This window comes from Pristiophorus japonicus, chromosome 15, assembly GCF_044704955.1.
Source record: "Pristiophorus japonicus isolate sPriJap1 chromosome 15, sPriJap1.hap1, whole genome shotgun sequence".
NCBI classification, from domain to species: domain Eukaryota; kingdom Metazoa; phylum Chordata; class Chondrichthyes; family Pristiophoridae; genus Pristiophorus; species Pristiophorus japonicus.
Window position 1 is genome coordinate 40,505,309 of NC_091991.1, and position 20,851 is coordinate 40,526,159.

Here is a 20,851-nt window from a genome sequence, read left to right on the forward strand (position 1 = left end):
GGAAATCATGCTTGACAAATCTTCTAGAATTTTGTGAGGATTTAACTAGTAGAGTGGACAAGGGAGAACCAGTGGATGTGGTATATTCGGACTTTCAAAAGGCTTTTGACAAGGTCTCACACAAGAGATTAGTGTGCAAAATTAAAGCACATGGTATTGGGGGTAATGTATTGATGTGGATAGAGAACTGGTTGGCAGACAGGAAGCAAAGAGTAGGAATAAACGAGTCCTTTTCAGAATGGCAGGCAGTGACTAGTGGGGTACCGCAAGGTTTAGTGCTGGGACCCCAGCTATTTACAATATACAACAATGATTTAGACAAAGGAATTGAATGTAATATCTCCAAGTTTTCAGATGACACTAAGCTGGGTAGCAGTATGAGCTGTGAGGAGGATGCTAAGAGGCTACAGGGTGACGTGGACAGATTAGGTGAGTGGGCAAATGCATGGCAGATGCAGTATAATGTGGATAAATGTGAGATTATCCACTTTGGTGGCAGAAACAGGAAGGTAGATTATCTGAATGATGACAGATTAGGAAAAGGGGAGGTGCAACGAGACCTGGGTGTCATGGCACATCAGTCATTGAAAGTTGGCATGTAGGTACAGCAGGCAGTGAAGGCGGGAAAATGGCATCCTGGCCTTCATAGCGAGAGGATTTGAGTATAGGAGCAGGGAGGTCTTACTGCAGTTGTACAGGGCCTTGGTGAGGCCACACCTTAAATAGTGTGTACAGTTTTGGTCTCCTAATCTCAGGAAGGACATTCTCGCTATTGAGGGAATGCAGCGAAAATTCACCAAACTGATTCCCGGGATGGCAGGACTGACATATGAAGAAAGACTGGATCGACTAGGCTTATATTCACTGGAATTTAGAAGAATAAGAGGGGATCTCATAGAAACATATAACATTCTGACAGGATTGGACAGGTCAGATGCAGGAAGAATGTTCCCGATGTTGGGGAAGTCCAGAACCAGGGGTCACAGACTAAGGATAAAGGGTAAGCCATTTAGGACTGAGATGAGGAGAAACTTCTTCACTCAGAATTGTGAACCTGTGAAATTCTCTACCACAGAAAGTTGTTGAGGCCAGTTCATTAGATAAATTCAAAAGAGAGTTAGATGTGGCCCTTATGGCTAAAGGGATCAAGAAGTATGGAGAGAAAGCAGGAATGGGATATTGAAGTTGCATGATCAGCCATGATCATATTGAATGGTGGTGTCGGCTCGAAGGGCCGAATGGCCTACTCCGGCACCTATTTTCTATGTTTCTATACAAGAGCAGGGAATCACTGACAGCAACTTCTGGATTTCCGTGTTTAATTGTGCATATGCAGACTCCAGAATTTGCTGTCAGGTTCACAGAGTAATGACCGTGAGCATGGACAGTTTCGCCATCATTAAACCGCAAGTTCTGAGTCAATGTTTGTTCATGAGAACGATACCAGGAATCGTACTAAACAAAGGACAGGACTGATAAGATGTCAGTGTTTAGACCCGAAACAGGATGCCCCACCCAAGAACTAAAGAAAAACCCTTCTATTATCAGATTTAGGGCTCATGAGCACTTCACCAGTTGCTGACCACACTAACCAAGCTGCTGCTGCTGAACTGCTTCAGTATTGCAAAACAAAAGTTATTGGAAAATGTGTTACTATTACAGTAATCTGTTCTACAACCCAATACAAAAGTATAGATACTAAAATTTAATTCAGCAGCAACATGCATTTAAATAGTGCATTTAACAAAGGAAAACATTCCAAGGTGTTTCATAGAAGTATAGTCAGACAAAAAACAGTCAAACCAAAGAAGCAGATATTCAGAATGGTGACCAAAGAGGTGGGTTTTAAGGAGGGTCTTGCAGGAAGAGAGACAGGTGGAGGTTGAGGAAGGAAATTCCAGAGGGTAGGGCCACCAAAGGTGGGGCAAAAGGAGAGGAAGATGCAGAAGAGGCCAGAGTTGAAGGAATGCAGAGTTCCGGGAGATTGTAGAGCTGGATGATGTTAGAGAGAAGACGGTGGGGGGCGGGGAGGCCATGCGCTGGGGGACTGGAAACCAATGTAGGTCAGTGAGCACAGGGTTAATTGGCAAGCAGGACTTGGTGCAGGACAAAATACAGGCAATAGAGATTTGGATGAGATGACATTTATGGAGGGTGGATGTTGAGGGGTGAGCATTGGAATAGTCAAGTTTCACGATGTTCCAGAGGCCTGCGCTCCAGCTCTTTATACTCCCAACCTGCAGTGGTGTCATCTCGCAGGTCGGGGTAGTCCACGATGGGTGATGTCATCAAGGCCAAGGTCACTGGTTAGAGCATGGGCACGAACATCAGCGGGAAGTGCAGTGAATGTTTTGTGGTGGAGGAGCGGCGAGAGATCATGGCAGAGGAGCGATGAGAGATCAGCGGCGAGAGATCAGCGGCAAGTGATCACAGTGGAGGAACAGCAAGAGATCGTGGCAGAGGTGCAGCGAATGCTTGTGGCGGAGGAGCAGCGAGAGATCGTGACAGAGGAGCGGCAAATGAGGGTGCGGGGCCCAGGGGCAGCACGGGCCAGCCCACAATGCAATGTGTGTGAGCACCAGGTCCGTGCAGCAGAGCAGGTCTCCAGTCGTCCTGGTTTATCCTTGCCACTGGATAAAGGCCTAGAGTCTGTCAAACCCGTGAGATGGCTGATTTGCAACGGTCACCACACGTTAAAAAAAATCCACGCACAGGCATCTTCCACCCCGGAGTTCAGGACTGGAATATCGGGTCCTCCATTTGAAACATCTATGAACTCATCCCTTTTGGTGTGGAAGCAAGTCATCCTCATTCGAGGGGCCGCCTTTGATGATGATGATGATGGAGTCAAGTTTCAGCAGCAGACGGGCTTGGGCAGGGGTGTGCAATATTATGAAGATGGAGGTAGGCAGGGGGAGGATATGGGGTCAGAAGCTCAGCTCTGGATCGAGTATGACACTGAGGCTGCAAACCGCCTGGGTCAACCTGAGATGGAGGTGGGGCAGGGGGCTGGAATCGGTTGCAAAGATATGGAGTTTGTGGCGGCGGCCGAAGATGATGGCTGTATTCTTGTTTTCTTTCCAATGTATAACTGGGGGAAATTGTAGCTTATCCAAGATTGGATGCCAGACAAGCAGTCAGACAAAACAGAAGCAGTGGAGGAGTGGAGAGAGGTGGCGGAGATGCAGAACTGGATGTCAACAGCATACATACTCAAAACACTAAAGGGTAAATTTAAACAATATACACTCCTGGCATGGAGTCTCACCTGCTGGGAACGCATATTGGAAATTTGGGCATGGAGATCAGTAGAAAATGTAGGGTTGTCTGTCCATCAATTTTGATGAATGCAAAATCCTGCATGGCCTGATGACCTCTGCACCCAAATTCCCAATATGCGTTTCTGGCCAACAATGTTCACACCAATATTAGCAAAATTTATACTCAAGTGTAGCCTTAGAGTCTGGGAGAATAAAATGGAAGTTAGATTATCAAGAGTGTTTTTTTAAATCTATGCAATTCCCCCTATAGAAAAACTGAGGACCCACTTCAATAGATGTCATTAATATTGTGTTGGCCTATAAACCAATAGGAATGCCCATATGGAAGTTTAGTCCACTGCCAGCAGAGGACCCATCATGCCTGAAGGGCTGATTGGCTTCCGTTTGTACCAACGTTTCCATGATTTTATACATTTGGCCTTCTTCTGTACAAGGAGTGTTAAAAGCAGATGTCTCCGAGGACACTGGCCCCAAAATCCATTGGCCTATTCCAGCTAGCGTACAATGGAGCATGTACTGGTATCCTCTGCTCTGGACTCCACTGGCGTAGTCAGGATCAGGAGGAGGTCACTGCTTTTGAATAGAAGTGACAGGCCCCTACACCATTATGAGCACAACTTGGGCATGTGTCAGAAGAAGTGGGGAGGCAAGAAAAGCAGTGGTCAGCTAAATGTCGAGACAGCAGGGGCAAATAATAACATAAGAAATAGGAGCAGGAGTAGGCCATTCGGCCCTTTAAGCCTGCTCTGTCATTCAAGAAGATCATGGCTGATCTTCTACCTCAACTCCACTTTCCTGCACTATCCCCATATCCCTCGATTCCCTTAATATCCAAAAATCTATCGATCTCTTGGTTTGAATATACTCAACAACTGAGCCTCCACTGTCCTCTGGGGTAGAGAATTCCAAAGATTCACCACCCTCTGAGTGAATACATTTTTCCTCATCTCAGTCCTAAATGGCCGACTCCTTATTCTGAGGATGTGATCCCTGGTTCTAGACATCCCAGCCAGAGAAAACATCCTCCCCTCAAGCCTTGTAAGAATTTTGTAAGTTTCAATGAGATCACCCCTCATTCTTCTAAACTCTAGAGAATATAGGCCTAGTCCACTCAATCTCTCCTCATAGGGCAATACACCTATCCCTCCATCCCAGGAATCAGTCTGGTGCACTCCCTCAATGGCAAGTATATCCTTCCTTCAGTAAGACCAAAACTGTACACAATACTCATCATCATCACAGGCAGTTCCTCGAAATCGAGGAAGACTTGCTTCCTCTCCAAAAGTGAGTTCTCAGGTGACTGTACAGTCCAATATGTGAATTACAGTCTCTGTCACAGGTGGGACAGATGGTGGTCGAAGGAAAGGGTGGGTGTGGTATCTGGTTTGTTGCATGCTCCTTCCGCTATCTGCGTTTGGTTTCTGCATGCTCTCGGCGATGAGACTCGAGGTGCTCAATGTCCTCATGGATGCTCTTCCTCCACTTTGGGCGGTCTTGGGCCAGGGATTCCCAGGTGCCGGTGAGAATGTTGTACTTTACCAAGGAGGCTTTGAGTGTGTCCTTGAAACGTTTCCTCTGCCCACCTGGGGCTCGCTTGCCATGTAGGGGAGTTCAGTCTAGAGCGCTTGCTTTGAGAGTCTCGTGTTGGGCATGCAGACGATGTGGCCCGCCCAACAGAACTGGTCGAGTGTGGTCAGTGCTTCGATGCTGGGGATGTTGGCCTGATCGAGAACACTGATGTTGGTGCGTCTATCCTCCCAGTAGATTTGCAGGATCTTGCAGAGGCAGAGCTGTTGGTACTTTTCCACCAAGCTCCCCACTGGAGTGGAATTAAACTATAGAACCAATTGGGAACCCGTTCAACCTTCGTCACCTCCAGGCTAGATCCAAGGTCGTCCCATTCTCTGTCATCGAACTACAGTACGCGGATGACGCTTGCGTTTGCACACATTGAGGCCGAACTCCAAGCCATCGTCAACATCTTAACCGAGGCATACGAAAGCATGGTCCTTACACTGAACATCCATAAGATAAAGGTCCTGCACCAACCTGACCCCACTTCACAGCACTGCCCCCAGTATACAATACTCCAGATGTGGTCTCACTAGGGCAGCAAGACATATTTACTCTTATGCTCAAATCCTCTTATAATAATAATTGTACCAGTAGTTTGATGGGGATCTAGGCCAAGAACCAGATAAAACCTCTCAGCTGCCATTAAGCAAACCTGTATTCCTGGAAAATCCCAGTGCACAGATCACTCAATGTTAGAAGGGCCGGGCCCAAGGAGGCTCATGGCATGGGAATAGGCCTCTGTAGAAACTAATAGCCTGGGCGAGGGTCCAGGCTGATTTCTTGTCCCTCTGTTACACTACTGGCCAATTTATGTCGAGAATGCACTGTTAGGCATATTCAGAAATTAGTGGCCGTAATTTGTCCCATTACTGTAAAACTAGTCCATTTTTTGGCAACCACAGTTTCAATTTTGCTTTACAACATGGTTTGTTAGTTCAGTTTTTCTTGGGCTTGTTCATAAAGATTCAATGCGGTGGGTTAATAAGGACATACTGAAGAGCAGTCCTGACGGTGGGTTAATAAGGACATACTGAAGAGCAGTCCTGAATTACAACTCTGGTCAACGCAAATCTTATAAAGAATGGCAAGCAGATACATACTGCAATTTAAAGGACTACCTGTACTACATTAGAAAAAAAACTGTTGCGCAGAAGATGGTTTTATTTTGGAATTCTTTGCTATAAATCATTGTTCATGCAGCATCCTTAAAGAGTTTAAAAAAAAGAGAATTAAATGAGCATGAAAAGGAATAAGAATGGGTATGTGGGAAGTTAGCAGGATGATGATTAAACTAGGTGGTTCTTGTGGATAAAAGCATGGGCAGAGATTTAGTAAGTCGAATGATCCCTGTGCTGTAACATTCTATGATCTACAATCCAAGGTATTTCACAAGGAAAAGTAGCCCATTAGAAGAAAGTAAATACTTGCCACACTGTGGCTGATGTCCCATTCAGGAGTGGCATCTTTGTGATGTTTCCAAGGCTGGCTACAAAAAAATATTCAGCTCTGCTGACAATGACCGTCCTTGCCACTTCAATGAAAGCAACAAGCAGTGAGCGCAGAGGCTAAATGAAGAAATGTGTCCCGCTTCTGAAAATACTTGATCAAAAGGACAGATACTTCATGGCGAGTTTAAAAATACAACGAATAACTTTTAAAAATAGAAAGGGAGAGTGAATGGCATTTTGCCATTATAATTATTCAACATAATTTATTCCTTCCAAAGGGTCTACTTAGGATTCAACTGCTTAGGAAACCTTGTGATTAGTTTTATTATCAACCACTTGTAGCAACCAATATCATCTGTTTTTGTGGTAGAGGTATATAGTGAAGTGATTTCAAGTGTGATTTTGAAAACATTCAAATCAAAAGAGGAAAGTTATGAAAACTTTATTCATTCAGAATAATTCAAACAATGGCCTCAGAGTAAAATGTGCCACAAGTAATAAATATTCATTGCATTTTATAACAGAAATATTGTAAAAATCTGATATACATGTTATGCTTGAGGCACTTAGGCATAAGTAAAATTATAACTGTTAAATAGAACTGTGACTGATACACTGGACTTTACAGTTAGGTTAAAGCGACATACATGTCATTTGATACAAGTCAGGCATTTTGATGTTCCTTAGTCAACGCCTACTGGTATTAGTCAGTATCGTTGTTATACCCAAAACATGCACATTGTCATAACAAAACATGGAACCACATTAATAAGGATCCATTTAAAAAATAGTTAAGTCCAACCAAATTCCACTGCACAGAATAAAGATTTGACTGTAATTTCCTTTAAAAAAAAAGACAGGAAGAGGGGAATGGAGGTTGGAAGGAATAATTAGACTGTTTCAATTGGCCCCAATTTGAACTCCAAGTGTATTTCCCACTAAGGCCCAAGTTAAAATTAGTCGGGTCTCAATTATGTCATTGGGCCACCACATGCATATGTAAAGAAGATCCTGTTGACTCTGGGCGTGTGACTTTGCTGCCTGCTCAGGAGAGCAGGTTAAAATTGCAAATGTTGCAATCATGTTATTCTGCACGAATAAAGTTCTCATAACTTACCTTTCAGACAGGCAAGAACCAGGGCGATTTTAACTGCCCGCCCGCCAGGTTTCTGCTGAGCGAGTAGGGGTAAAATTGCCCCCAATGTCATGAGACAGTGTATTGAGACATGTCATGAGGGATCGTATTAGCGATGATTTCATATCAATCATAATAGTAAGGTAGTTTCTCTTGTAAAATAACTTAAAATGGACAAAGAAACTTTTAAAACAAGTTACAGAATAAATTCTTCAAAAACCTACAAATAAATCTGCAGACCAAGCATTTTCCTCTCACAGCTGATGAAGGGAGGGAGAATGGTGGAAAGAAGCAGTTCTATTTAACCCCAACTATAAAAAAAGAGACGAAAAATGAAATGAGTGTTGAAACTTAATGTCCCTAAAATTGCGGCGTCTTTGAGGACATACTCTTAGAGCATGCCATCGTATTCTGTTTGAAATGCCCCGCAAGTTCCAGATTTCCTCATGCGCTTGCGAAAGATCCAGAACTTGCGGTATGTCAACAGGCGTGATGACAGGCCATCCAGAGGGTCTGAAAAAGCAATCACTGGTGCAGAGTTGGGCTATTTGCCCAGCGACTGGCCAGCAATTACCCATGTAAGACTTATGGTTGATGCAAGCAGGCATAGGGCCTGCTTGCATGAGCGTAAGGAGATATCGAAGGCTTAAATTAAACATTTTTATATTCTAAATTATGTGCATACACTTTATTAAATGAGTTTATGCAAATATTAGCCCAGATTACAGTCATGATGTAGAAACTTATCAAAACATTATATTTTTGTTGAGGTTGGTGCAATGAAGGAACTTTGGAATAACATTCCAATTCTGTACATTGTATAAATGATTAGATTTGGGGATTCCATTGCATGCATTAGGGAATTCCCCTTGTAAAATGAAAGAAATGGAATCCTCCTTTGTCATTGGAGGACCGGGCCCACATATGCTTCGGAACCGCTGGCGTCCCTGGTATCCGTGGGCCATTGCGCTGCCCTCCACCTCAAGGCCGGAGACCACAACACTTCCCAGTCTGAGGGCCAGGACGTACTTTCATATGGTTTTGTGGGTCGGTGGTGTACTCCGGAGGCACACCTCCGACTTAGGCTTTATTATACTGAAAGCATTAGATTTTCCAAGCACAGGAAAGGGTAGGGGCATTTGAATTATTCATTAAATATACACTAACCTCCAAAAGTGGAGTTCAAATCCTTCGCATTTATCCTTGCACTTCAGACAAGGGGCCCCAGCTCCCTGCTCATGTCCCAGGGTCATCTGTGGGGAAGAAAACACTTTAGGTGACCAAGAAGAAACTGTATAACACCATATCACAATAGTAAAATAATGCAATCAATTATCAGGAGTAAATTTGATTATCTATACAACAGCAGTCAACATGGCTTCTGATGGGGAAGAAGCCGCCCATCATACACCCAGTCCTATTTCCTTTTCCATTGCTTTCAATGAAAAGGGAGCAGAATCAGGGTCTGCAAAAGGCAGCCGATCCACACTGCCTATTTTATGGCCTGGCCAAAGTTGAAAGTTTTGCCTTTGGGCTTTTCACCCTGGCATCTAAGAGATAATCTTAGGAGGTATAGATGATAGCAAATGATACTGAAAAGGTAAATCCAGAATACCACTTTACATTAAACTGTGGCAGTACAACAATGCAGTACGCCATTGTCTTCACTACTCACCACAAATTCCGTTCCCTAACCACCAACTCCATCCCTCTCCCTAGCACCTGTCTGAGGCGGAACTAGACAGTTTGCAACCTTTGACCCTGAAATGACCTTCAGACCACATATTCACAACTGCCTATTTCCCACCTCCATAACATCGCCCAACTCTGCACCTGCTTCAGCTCATCTGCTGCTGAAACTTTCATCCGTGCTTTTGTTATCCCTAGATGTGAGTATTCCAACACACTCCTGGCTGGCCTCCCACGTTCTATCCTCTAAACTTCTCATCCTGGTTTTCAAATCCCTCTATGGCCTTGCCCCACCCTATCTGTAATCCTCCAGCCCTACAACCTCTCCTCCTCCCTCCTCCCCCTCCCCCCCAGAGATATCTGCGCTCCTCTAATTCTGTCCTCTTGAGCATCCCTGATTTTAATCACTCAACCATTGGTGGCCGTGCCTTCAGCTGCCAAGGCCCCAAGCCCTGAAACTCCCTCCCCCAAACCTACCTCTTTGACCAAACGTTTGGTCATCTGCCCTAATTTCTCCTTATGCAGCTTCGTGGCAAATTTTGTCTGACAACACTCCTGTGAAGCGCCTTGTGACGTTTTATTACATTAAAGGCGCTATATAAATACAAGTTGCTAATTTTGTTGACAAGGCAACTGAGGTTCAAACTAATTAAAAAACTGGACTGCTATCAGCAAGTTCTTTACCACACAAAGAGTGATCAACACTTTGAATTGACTTCTGGGCAGTATGGCGGAGGCGGAAATCCCGGAATTATACAAGGAACAATTAGACGCAGCAACGGGAGCCTGTAGGTTCATTCTAGATGGATTAATTAAGATGGATTGAAAGGCCTTCTTCATCCACAACTACCTTGTGAAAAAGGAACTCCCCAAACGGCTTCATGTGCAGTGTACTGTACAGTTACTGTTATGTGGCAGGCAGGCAGTGAGCACAACAGCAGTGAGACGAATGACCAGTTAATTTGTTTTTGATCCGCGTCAATGAATAAAATGTGAACTGCATTCCTTGTATTCCCTCTCGCCACAACTTCTATTAAAGGAAGTGCATGCTGCCGAATTATTGAATACCAACTTTATCTACGACAGAATTATTCCTCAGCAGATATAATGTTTTACTTTTACATGTTTCAAAAAGAAAAAAAATTATTTTTAACTGATCTCACAGCTGATCTATTTTCGATGAGATCACGCAAATAGACATGTCTATTTTTTCAGGCATCTAACCATTAAAAAAAAAAGAGACGTTTATTTGACAAACAAGAAAGATTTACTAAACTGTCTGGAAGTCTACAGTGCAATTAGCGTTTTCCCTTTTAAGGTTATTTTAAATTGAAGCCAAGTTAAAACATACAAATCTCCAACTCAATCCATCTATTTTTCTTGAGTTGGATGTGTGTTTGAATACAATGCTATTTTGCTTCTCATTATTTTCGGTCACGTTGTTACTCTTTTCAATAACTCTCACATTTAAGGAAAAAGACTGGAAAAGTATCTGTTTTATCAGGTTAAAGTAAGCATAGGACATCGACATGCTGGAACACAACCAGAATAATTCCCTATTTGACAATAGGTTTTTCTTCACAAGAACTACACACCCCTGGTGTTGGGGGAGGGGAAGCTAACTTGATTATTAAAGCCACATGGGCGTGTGTCAAATTGAAAACCCCATGCAATAATAATGAAAGAAAACTGTTCAAGATATGCTTATCCAGCAATAGTTTGCAGCAGACAAATCCAAAATGGCTTGCTTTATGGCTCTCTTAAGATCAGATTACCATGCTAAGAGTATACAGCACATTTTATACTGCCTGCAGCTACTGATCCCAGAGGGGTAGCAGCATCACTGCTGACACCACCTCGTTTAAACTGCCTGGCTCAAATTACAATGATCCTGTTCAGTAGAGAGCTCTGCACATATGTTTACACAGCCCAAGGCCTGTGAATTACTCAACACCTACTGAATCATATTTTAATCTTTGTATTGTGGCCCAGCTGCAATTTAAAAAAAACGTTAGTGTTAGAGCTTCTGCTAAGCTAGGGCTAAAGGTCCTAAAGACCATTGTAAAACAAGAGTGTGCCCACAGGTACAAGCACACAAATTCATTTTGAAGACATCTGCACACTGTCCACAATGTATGCACTTAAAGGATGGAACTTACTTCCTGACTAGGTTTGGCAGGATGACTGAGAATCTTGGACAAGAGAACTATTAGACTACTGACTTCAATGGGAAAGTAAACCAGGGAGGGTGCGAAACAGTCAGTTGATTCACTATTGCTCATTTTTTGCTGAATGATAAAAGTTAAGATTACCTCCACTAGATGCAGTATTTTCCACATTCAGTTGTCTATGCAGCAGTGCCTCTACTGTTAGTTGTCAGCCTTGACTCATTGATAGCACTCTCACTTCAGCATCAGAAGATTGTGGGTTCAAGCCCCATTGCAGGACTTCAGCACACAATCTTGGCTGAAGGAGACCTGCACTGTCAGAAGTGTCATACTTCAGTTGAAACATTTCATCTGAAACCCAATCTGCTCTGTTCAGGTGGATGTAAAAGATCCCATCGCACTATTTGAAGAACAGCAGAGCAGTTCTCCTTTTATCCTGGCCATTACTTATCCCTCAACCCACAACACCAAAAGACATTAACTGGTCATACAGCTCAATGTTGTTTGTAGAACCCTGCTGTGCACAAATTGGCTGCTGCTTCTCTCTACATTACAACAGTGACTACACTGCCACATTGTCCACATGCCAGACAAGAGACTCCCAAAGCAAGTGCTCTACTCGGAACTCCTTCATGGCAAATGAGCCAAAGGTGGGCAGTGGAAACGCTACAAGGACACCCTCAAAGCCTCCCTAATCAAGTGAGACATCCCCACTGACAGCTGGGAGTCCCTGGCCCAAGACCACCCGAAGTGGAGGAAGTGCATCCAAGAGGGTGCTGAGCACCTCGAGTCAATGCCGAGAGCATGCAGAAATCAAGCACAGGCAACAGAAAGAGCGTGCGGCAAGCCAGTCCCATCCACCCCTTCCCTCAATGACTATCTGTCCCACCTGTGACAGAGTCTGTGGCTCTCATATTGGACTGTTCAGTTACCAAAGAACTCACTTCAGGAGTGGAAGCAAGTCTTCCTCGATTCCGAGGGACTGCCTATGATGATGATGACGACGACGACGACGACGACACTGTAAAAGCTATTAGTAGAGACATCCCTTGGGTCACAAAAGGCACTAAATAACTGCAGGCTCTTCCTTCCTTCCTTTTCAGTTAAATATATGCAAATACTTTTTAAAATTCTGAATATTTCAGTATTGTTGCAAACTAAAATATTGTTTGAGAACTTTAGCCAGTTAAAGGATTTCCATCTTCTAAATATGATCTCACTCAAATTCTTTGAAACAATTATTCTGAGTCTAAGTTTTAAAGCATAAAGAGGAAATAGAATTTGATTTCGGTGTAGATAGAAAACATTATTCCTCTATTACATTCAAGTCAAAATTACTGATCATTGTGACAATGTCCATTGCCAGCTGCATTTTTGAAGAGGGAGGTTTGAAGAACTTTTGATATCCAACATTAGACAATAATGGATATTGCAGCTCAGGGGGCTAAAGTGGATAGACCCCGAAAACTGTGTGCAGGGATCATGATGCACGATTAATGAAATGCAGGCAGCACGCCAACTTCGTGCTGCCTGCTCATTATAATGATTGCTGCATGCAGCCAGCGCTAAGCACGCTGTTCATTGGCTGCACATAATCAGCAGTCTGCCCAAAATCACAACTTCCTAGCACCACTTAAATCTAGCCTGCACTACTTAAAGCTAGCCTTCATGTCTTAAAGGGGAGGTGCATTGTGGCTGGAGCAGGTGCTGGGAGTTGTGCAGGAAGTGAATCTGTCTTGGGAAAGAGTGAGGACTGGCACAACATGGGAGAGCGCGGGCGCCAAGGTTTTCGGACACTGCACTGGAGGTGGAGGAAGTGGAAAGGAGGAGCGATGTCCTGCATTTGCAGGGGGCAGGAGGCCCTCCAAACACATGGTCAAAAGGCAGTGGGAGCAGGTCGCCAGAAGTCAATGCCAGGAGTCAAGCCCCAAGGACCTGGATGCAAAATGTTCAATGGTCTCACATAAGTGGTCAAGGTCAGTGAATACATATTCAAATGACTTTTCCTGCCAACTGCACCACTAACCTCAGCCACTGCTCAAATCACCACATCCCCATCACTCACATACCAACAATCTTTATCAACCACGACTCACACCCCAAATGTATATGCTTCACCTCGCCCTCGCACACTTAGCACTGTTGCAAGCTTCACATCCACATCTCACAGCTCTTACCCACTGCCGGCTATTCAACCATGACAGCCACACTCAAGCAGAATGCACGACACTCACTGACACATTTCCTTCACTCTTGCTGGACAAGGTGGTGCACAACCGGATGCAGCAGGAGTTAACCGGAGGGGGCAGAGGTGACCAGCATGTCCTAACCCCCATGGAGGCGACAGTGCAGGTCATTAGGATAGTCATTGCTGAGGCCGTGGCAAGATTGAAAACATCGAAGATGACGGTACCCTCATACCTAATCCTGCTTCTCCCATCCAGCTTCCGTCACATCCCTCAATCTCTTCTGATTTACAAGCTGCAGATGGTGTAAGCATGCACCTCTTACTCCCCCCGCCTCCTCACCACAACCTTACCTTTGTGCCTTTTTTCCTTTCAGATACCCAAGAGGTGGAACCTGGCCAGGCAGTGGAGGAACACCAAGAAGACAGGATGAGGAAGACACACTGTCACTTGATTTCACACTCACAGCTCAGATACTGACTGTGCGTACATTAGAGGATAGATTAGAGGCAGGACCTGCACGTGGCGAGATACCGGGCACTGCAACCAGGGCAGCAGGCAAGGATAGAGCAGGTGTAAACTCACCAGAGGGCGAGGTCACACATGGGTCCTGCTGCAGAGGACTCAGATGAAGACTTTGATAGGGCAGCCTACAGAAATATGCTGATGGATATGCACAACGAATTGCTTGGTGCATTTGGAAGTCTGCCAGAAACCCTGCGTTCAATGTCAAGGAGCATGGATGAGTCCGGCACCAACTTGGCACAGGCCTTTGCACAGAGCTTGGGGCCCATCCTTTGCAGAGCTTGGGGCCCATCCTTTGCGGCATGGAAGTGATATTCGCACACCATGATGGACCCAACCATGATGCAGCATCTGATGGCTGATGTTGCAACTTCCATTCCAGCACAAGCAGCAGCCACCAATGTCTGAGTGCTGCAGTAGAAGCTCAGACTGCTGTCATGCAAGGCCAACTTGCTGCCATGCAAACTCAGAAAGCTGCCATCATTGTTGAGAATTACAGCATTCAAAAGGACCTTCTCTTGCAAGAAAGATGGAAGTGCGTCAGTGAGTGGCATGGAATCTGTTTGGGTGATGTGGCTGTCATGGTTGAATAGCTGACAGTGTGCAAGCCAAGAGGTGTGTGTGTGAAGCTTGCAGCAGTGCTAAGTGTGTACCACTGGACCAAGACCTAGCTTTGTCAAGCCTGTGTGGTGGCTGGTGTGCAACGGCCACCACACGTTAAACAAATTCACATACAGGCATCTTCCACCCTTTAATATGCAGTTCGGGACCTGGAATATTAGGTCCTTCATTGAAACACCTTTAAATTCATCCTTGGTTAGTGGAAACAAGTCATCCTCGATATGAGGGACCGCCTAAGAAGAAGTGTATGAGGGTGTGGTGAACCTATGAGTAAAGATTGAGAGAGATTATTGATAGGTGAGTGAAGGGGGGTGGCGGGGGGGGGGCGCGGGTGGCGGTGGTGAAATGAGCAGTGTCTGAGCCTAGTGGTTCAGTTGTAAGGATATGGCATTTGAAGATGAATTCACTGGCCTGGAGTACTCGTGTGAGGTTATTAAACTTCTTCCGGCACTGCTTCCAGGTACTCGGGACAACACTGCTCACATTGACTGCGATGGCTATCTGGTCCCAGTGCCTTCTCACAGTTTGTCTGCCAGGCCTCCTAGCCCCCTGTAGATAGAGGACCACGCTTCTCCTGTTCTCGCACAAGGCCTCCAGTGGTGCATCTGAAAATCTGGGAGCTCTCTTTCTGCCATGTTTCGCCATCACTGTTTTCTTGTCCCTGCTTCCCAACCACTTCCAGCACATACTGAAGCCAGAATCCACCTCCCCTTTAAGAGATGCAGGCTGCCTTTAAGACGTGCAGGCTAGCTTTAATTGGTGCTAGCCTCGCACAAACTTGGGCGCTCTGCTGACACGTTAAGCTACTGAACAGCAGGTTTTGCACTTCCTAATTAGTACAAAGTTTGTGTGCTGCCTGCATCGGACACAAATGCCGAATCACGCATCGTGATACGGTCGCCCGTTTTCGGGCTTATCCAATTTTTAGCTAAATGAGTCTTAAAATAAAATCAGACTAATTATTGGTGAGGGAAAGAGGATTAGAACAGATTGCTAGATTCCATTTTTGTTGGTATATTCCAAATTTCATCATGTCACATATCAAAGCACATAACTATGTTCACAGATGTGACTACATAAGAAATAGCAGGATTAAGCCATTACACCCATCGAGCCTACTCCGCCATTCAGTAAGATCATGGCTGATCTGATCATGGACTCAGTTCCACTTCACTGCCCACTGCCCATAACCCTTTACTCCCTTATCTCTCAAAAATCCATCTATCTCCACCTTAAATATATTCAAAGACCCGGCCTCAGGGGCAGAGAAATCCACAGATTTACAACCCTCAGAGAAGAAATTTCTCCTCATCTCAGTTTTAAATGGGCGGCCACTTATTCTAAGACTATGTCCCCTAGTTTTAGTTTCCCCCATGTGGAAATATCCTTTCTGCATCCACCTTATCGAGCCCCCTCATTATCTTGTAAGTTTCAATAAGATTGCCTCTCATTCTTCTGAACTTCAATGTGTATAGGCCCAACCTACTCAACCTATCCTCATCTCCAGAATCAATCTAGTGAACCTTCTCTGAACAGCCTCCAATGCAAGTAAATGCGGAGACCAAAACTGTACGCAGTACTCCAGGTGTGGCCTCACCAATATCCTGTATAGTTGTAGCAGGACTGCTCTGCTTTTATACGCTAACCCCCTTTGCAATAAAAGCCAACATTCCATTTACCTTCCTGATTACTTGCTGTACCAGCACACTAACTTTTTGTATTTCATGCACAAGGACCCACAGGTCTCCCTGTACCTCAGCACATTGCAATTTCTCTTAGTTTAAATTATAATTTGCGTTTCTATTATTTCTGCCAAAATGGACCACCTCACATTTTGCCACATTATACTCCATGTGCCAAGTTTTTGCCTGCTCACTTAGCCTGTCTATATCCCTTTGCAGATTTTGTGTGTTCTCCTCACAATTTACTTTCCCACCCATCCTTGTATCATCAGCAAACTTGGCTACATTACACTCGGTCCCTTCATCCAAGACATTAAAATAGATTGTAAATAGTTGAGGATCCAGCACGGATACCTGCGACATAGAAACATAGAAAATAGGTGCAGGAGTAGGCCATTCGGCCCTTCTAGCCTGCACCGCCATTCAATGAGTTCATGGCTGAACATGCAACTTCAGTACCCCATTCCTGCTTTCGCGCCATACCCCTTGATCCCCCTAGTAGTAAGGACTTCATCTAACTCCTTTTTGAATATATCCCACGTCACTGTTTGCCAACCGGAAAATGACCCATTTATCCCGACTCTCTGTTTTCTGTTAGTTAACCAATCCTCTATCCATGCTAATATATTACCCCAACCCCGTGAACTTTTATCTTGTGCAGTAACCTCTTATGTGGCACCTTATCGAATGCCTTCTGGAAATCCACATACACACACATTCACTGGTTCCTCCTTATCCACCCTGCTCGTTACATCCGCAAAGAACACTAGCAAATTTGTCAAACATGATTCTTCTTTCATAAAACCATGCTGGTTCTGCTGAATTATGCTTTTGCAAATGTCCCATTACTGCTCCCTTAATAATGGACTTTAGCATTTTCCCAAGAACAGATGTTAGGCTAACTGGTCTATAGTTTCCTGCTTTTTGTCTGCCTCCTTTTTTTTTAAAAAAAATAGGTGCGTTAAATTTGCAGTTTTCCAATCTGCTGGGACCGCCCCAGAATCCAGGGAATTTTGGTCGATTACAACCAATGCATCCACTATCTCTTCAGCCACCTCTTTTAAGACCCTAGGCTATAAGCCATCAGGTCCAGGGCACATGTCTGCCTTTACTCCCATCATTTTACCAAGTACTACTTCATTAGTAATCTTGATTGTATTAAGTTTCTCCCTCCCTATAGCCCCTTGATTATCCACTATCTACTGTGAAGACCGATACAAAATATTTGTTCAACGTCTCTGCCATTTCCCTGTTCTCGATTATTAATTCCCCAGCTTCATCCTCTAGGGGACCAACATTTACTTTAGCCACTCTTTTCCTGGTGTACTTATGCCCTAATGTATCCTAAATTAGTAACTCAATTAACATCTCATTATCATTATAGACAGTCCCTCGGAATCGAGGAAGACTTGGTTCCAATCTTAGAATAAGTCTTTAGGTGGCTGAACAGTCCAATACGAGAGCCACAGTCCCTGTCACAGTTGGGACAAATAATCGTTGAGGGTAAGGGAGGGTGGGACAGATTTGTCGCACGCTCTTTCCGCTGCCTGCACTTGATTTCTGCGTGCTCTCAGTGATGAGACTCAAGGTGCTCAGCGCCCTGCCGGATGCACTTCCTCCACTTAGGGCAGTCTTTGGCCAGGGACTCTGGTGTCGGTGGGGATGTTGCACTTTATCAGGGAGGATTTGAGGGTGTCCTTGTAACGTTTCCTCTGCCCACCTTTGGCTCGTTTGCAATGAATGAGTTCCAAGTAGAGCGCTTGCTTTGGGAGTCTCACATCTGGCATGTGGACAATGTGGCCTGCCCAGCAGAGCTGATCAAGTGTGGTCAGTGCTTCAATGCTGGGGATGCTGGTCTGGTCAAGGACGCTAATGTTGGTGTGTCTGTCATCCCAGGGCTCAAATCTACCACCAATCTCATGGTCTACAGGGATGTAGTAATACTCGCCCTCCTGTATGGCGCAGAGACATGGAACATGTACAATTAACATCTGCAAGATTAACAATTTCCTTTCCACAATGGTTCCACTTTTAGATAATGTGATACGTTATTATGCTTTAAACACCTCCCAATACTGAGCAGGTTTCATACTTTTTGAAGACACACCTGCAATAAAATCAAAAACTACATTGTAAAGAATTTAGACGAATAAAAGCAGTTTTCATTTGCGGCTTTTATTGAAGTTTGAAACGGTCTTTAAAGGCGAGATAATACAGCAATGTAACTTGACCCAAATGACACTATGTAGAAAAATCATAACTGTTCCATAATATAATCAGGTGTGTTCATACTTCTCTCTGAAATATGGGTTCAGTAATCAAGATTTATTTTAAATGCATCAATTTTTAAAATTTTAATATAAAGTAGAGATTCTCAGCATCCAGGAAACTGGGACTGAAATATTGGATTATTGAAATATCCAAATTAGGTGTACAGAATTATTTCACATACAGTTATCTTCAATATGTCTCAAGATTCCTGTTTTGTTTTCCCATTCCTAATTTTTTTCAAACCTTCAACAAACTAGTTAATAACATAGAACAGAAGAAATAGGAGCAGGAGCAGGCCATACAGCCCCTCGAGCCTGCTCCGACATTCAATGTAATAATGTTGTTTTACTTTCAATTATTTGAGAGTCAGGATATTAAAATAAGACATTAGTAATTTGGTTCATTTGGCAGAAAAAGAACTTTCTTTTATATAGCACCTTTCATAGCATCAGAAAATTCCAAAATACGTCACAGCCAATGAATTAATTTTGACAAGAAGTTACTGTGATATAACAAACAGCAATGGGATAAATGATCAGTGAATCTGTTTTGTTGGTGCTGGTTGACAAATAATGTTGGAGAACTCCCCTGCTGTTCTTCAAATAGTACCAGGGAACCCTATACCTCCACCTGAGGTGTCAGCCGTGGCTCAGTGATTGCACTCTCGACTGAGTAAGAAGGTTGTGGGTTGAAGTCCCACTCCAGAGACTGGAGCACAAAGTCTAGGCTGACATTCCAGTGCAGTACTGAGGGAGTGCTACATTATCAGAGGTGCCATCTTTTGGATGAGATATTAACAGAGGCCTTGTCTGACTCTAGTGGATTTAAAAGATCCAATGGTACTATTTCAAAGCAGGGGAGTTCTCAGTGGTATCCTGACCAATATTTATGCCTCAACAACATATAAAAGCGGATTAGCTGGTCAGTATTGTATTGTGGGACTTTGCTGTGCACTAATTGGCTGCCGCATTTCCTATATTATTTTTGAAGTGTAGTCACAGTTGTACGTGCTTTAAGAGGCCCCGAGGCTGTGAATACAAGTCCTGTCTTTTTCCCCCACCTGAGCAGGCATTTGGTTTGATGTCTTATGTGAGATACTGTACCTCTGACAATGCAGTACTCGCTCATTGAAGCATCAGCCCAGCTTATATGCTCAAATCCTGGAGCAGGGCTTGAACCCACGACCGACTGACTCAGACGAGTGCTACCATTGAATCAAACTGGCATTCAAACATGAAATGAGTGACTAACAAATAGAAAAAGTGATGTAACCTTAACACAGCAGAAGAGGTTGCAGAACCATCGAGGGCAATTGCAGTTACCTCAGTATCTTATTTCAGTATCCGTTTTACAGTAAAGTTGTTCGCCTCGTGTAGAAGAATGCGCTTCTCAAGATTACAACATTCCTTTCAATGTTCCTGCAGGACTTTCCTATCACTCCGTGCACCATCATTCCATTCGCAGCTTCTCTTACCATATTTTCTAGTCAGTCTTTAGAGCATATAAATCTTTAACCAAGGCAGGTGCATGTTTTATTAAATAGGTAAAGTAATACGGGACGATCAACTGGGTGTAGTCCCTTTCTTGATCAGATAAGGCAGAGCTTCAGGGGCGCTTTTACTGACGAGATAAAGCAAACTGCTCATTCCTCTTACCTTTTTCATTTTGTTTTCCAAATCCATTTCTTAAGGCTTGGCGTTCGGGGAACGAGCCGCTGGTGACGGTGACAGTGACAGTATAAACTGTTTCAGTCACTTTGCTCAATTACACTCCTCGCCCTCTTCCAATGTTTCAAAGCACTTCCGCTACACTGCATGGCCAAATCAAGGCACGCGGAAAGGAAATACACTGGCCAATCATAGCCGACCAGGACAAATATTCGACCAATCAGATTCCGACAAATCCACTGGCCAATCAATTATCTCTTTGAAAGCACCAATCGCCGTCGCCCTGTGTGCGGACATAGCGACTATTGCAGTTACTCTATAATGGGAGTGGCTACTCTAAGGCACTTTGAACTGAGTTGCCTGTGCCATTAAATACGTGCTGTCGGGGGAAAACGTTAATCTTTGTGCATTTTGAAGGGAGAGATTGTCAAATTTTGTTTGATAATCCACCTGTGAGGAACCTTGGGACGTTTTACTACGTTAAAGGCACTATATAAATGTAGGTTGTTGTCTCGAAGCTGCCAACTCTCTGACCTAAGATAAGCAAGATAATCATCATCATAGGCGGCCCCTGAACAAGGATGACTTGCTTCCACATGAGTT

At 44.1% G+C, this 20,851-nt stretch overlaps 1 protein-coding gene across 1 annotated transcript in view; it reads right to left on the reverse strand.

Moving 5' to 3' along the window:
• Positions 1–20,407, reverse strand: part of tes (testis derived transcript (3 LIM domains)) — a 62,579-nt gene extending 42,172 nt beyond the window's left edge. Inside the window, exons 1-2 of the mRNA XM_070900353.1 lie at positions 20,237–20,407; positions 8,607–8,692 (exon numbers count right to left, since the gene is read on the reverse strand). Coding sequence (XP_070756454.1) covers positions 8,607–8,692; positions 20,237–20,263 — 113 coding nt within the window. The 5' untranslated portion in view covers positions 20,264–20,407. The remainder of the gene's footprint in view (positions 1–8,606; positions 8,693–20,236) is intronic.
• Between the last annotated feature and the right edge of the window lie 444 nt (positions 20,408–20,851).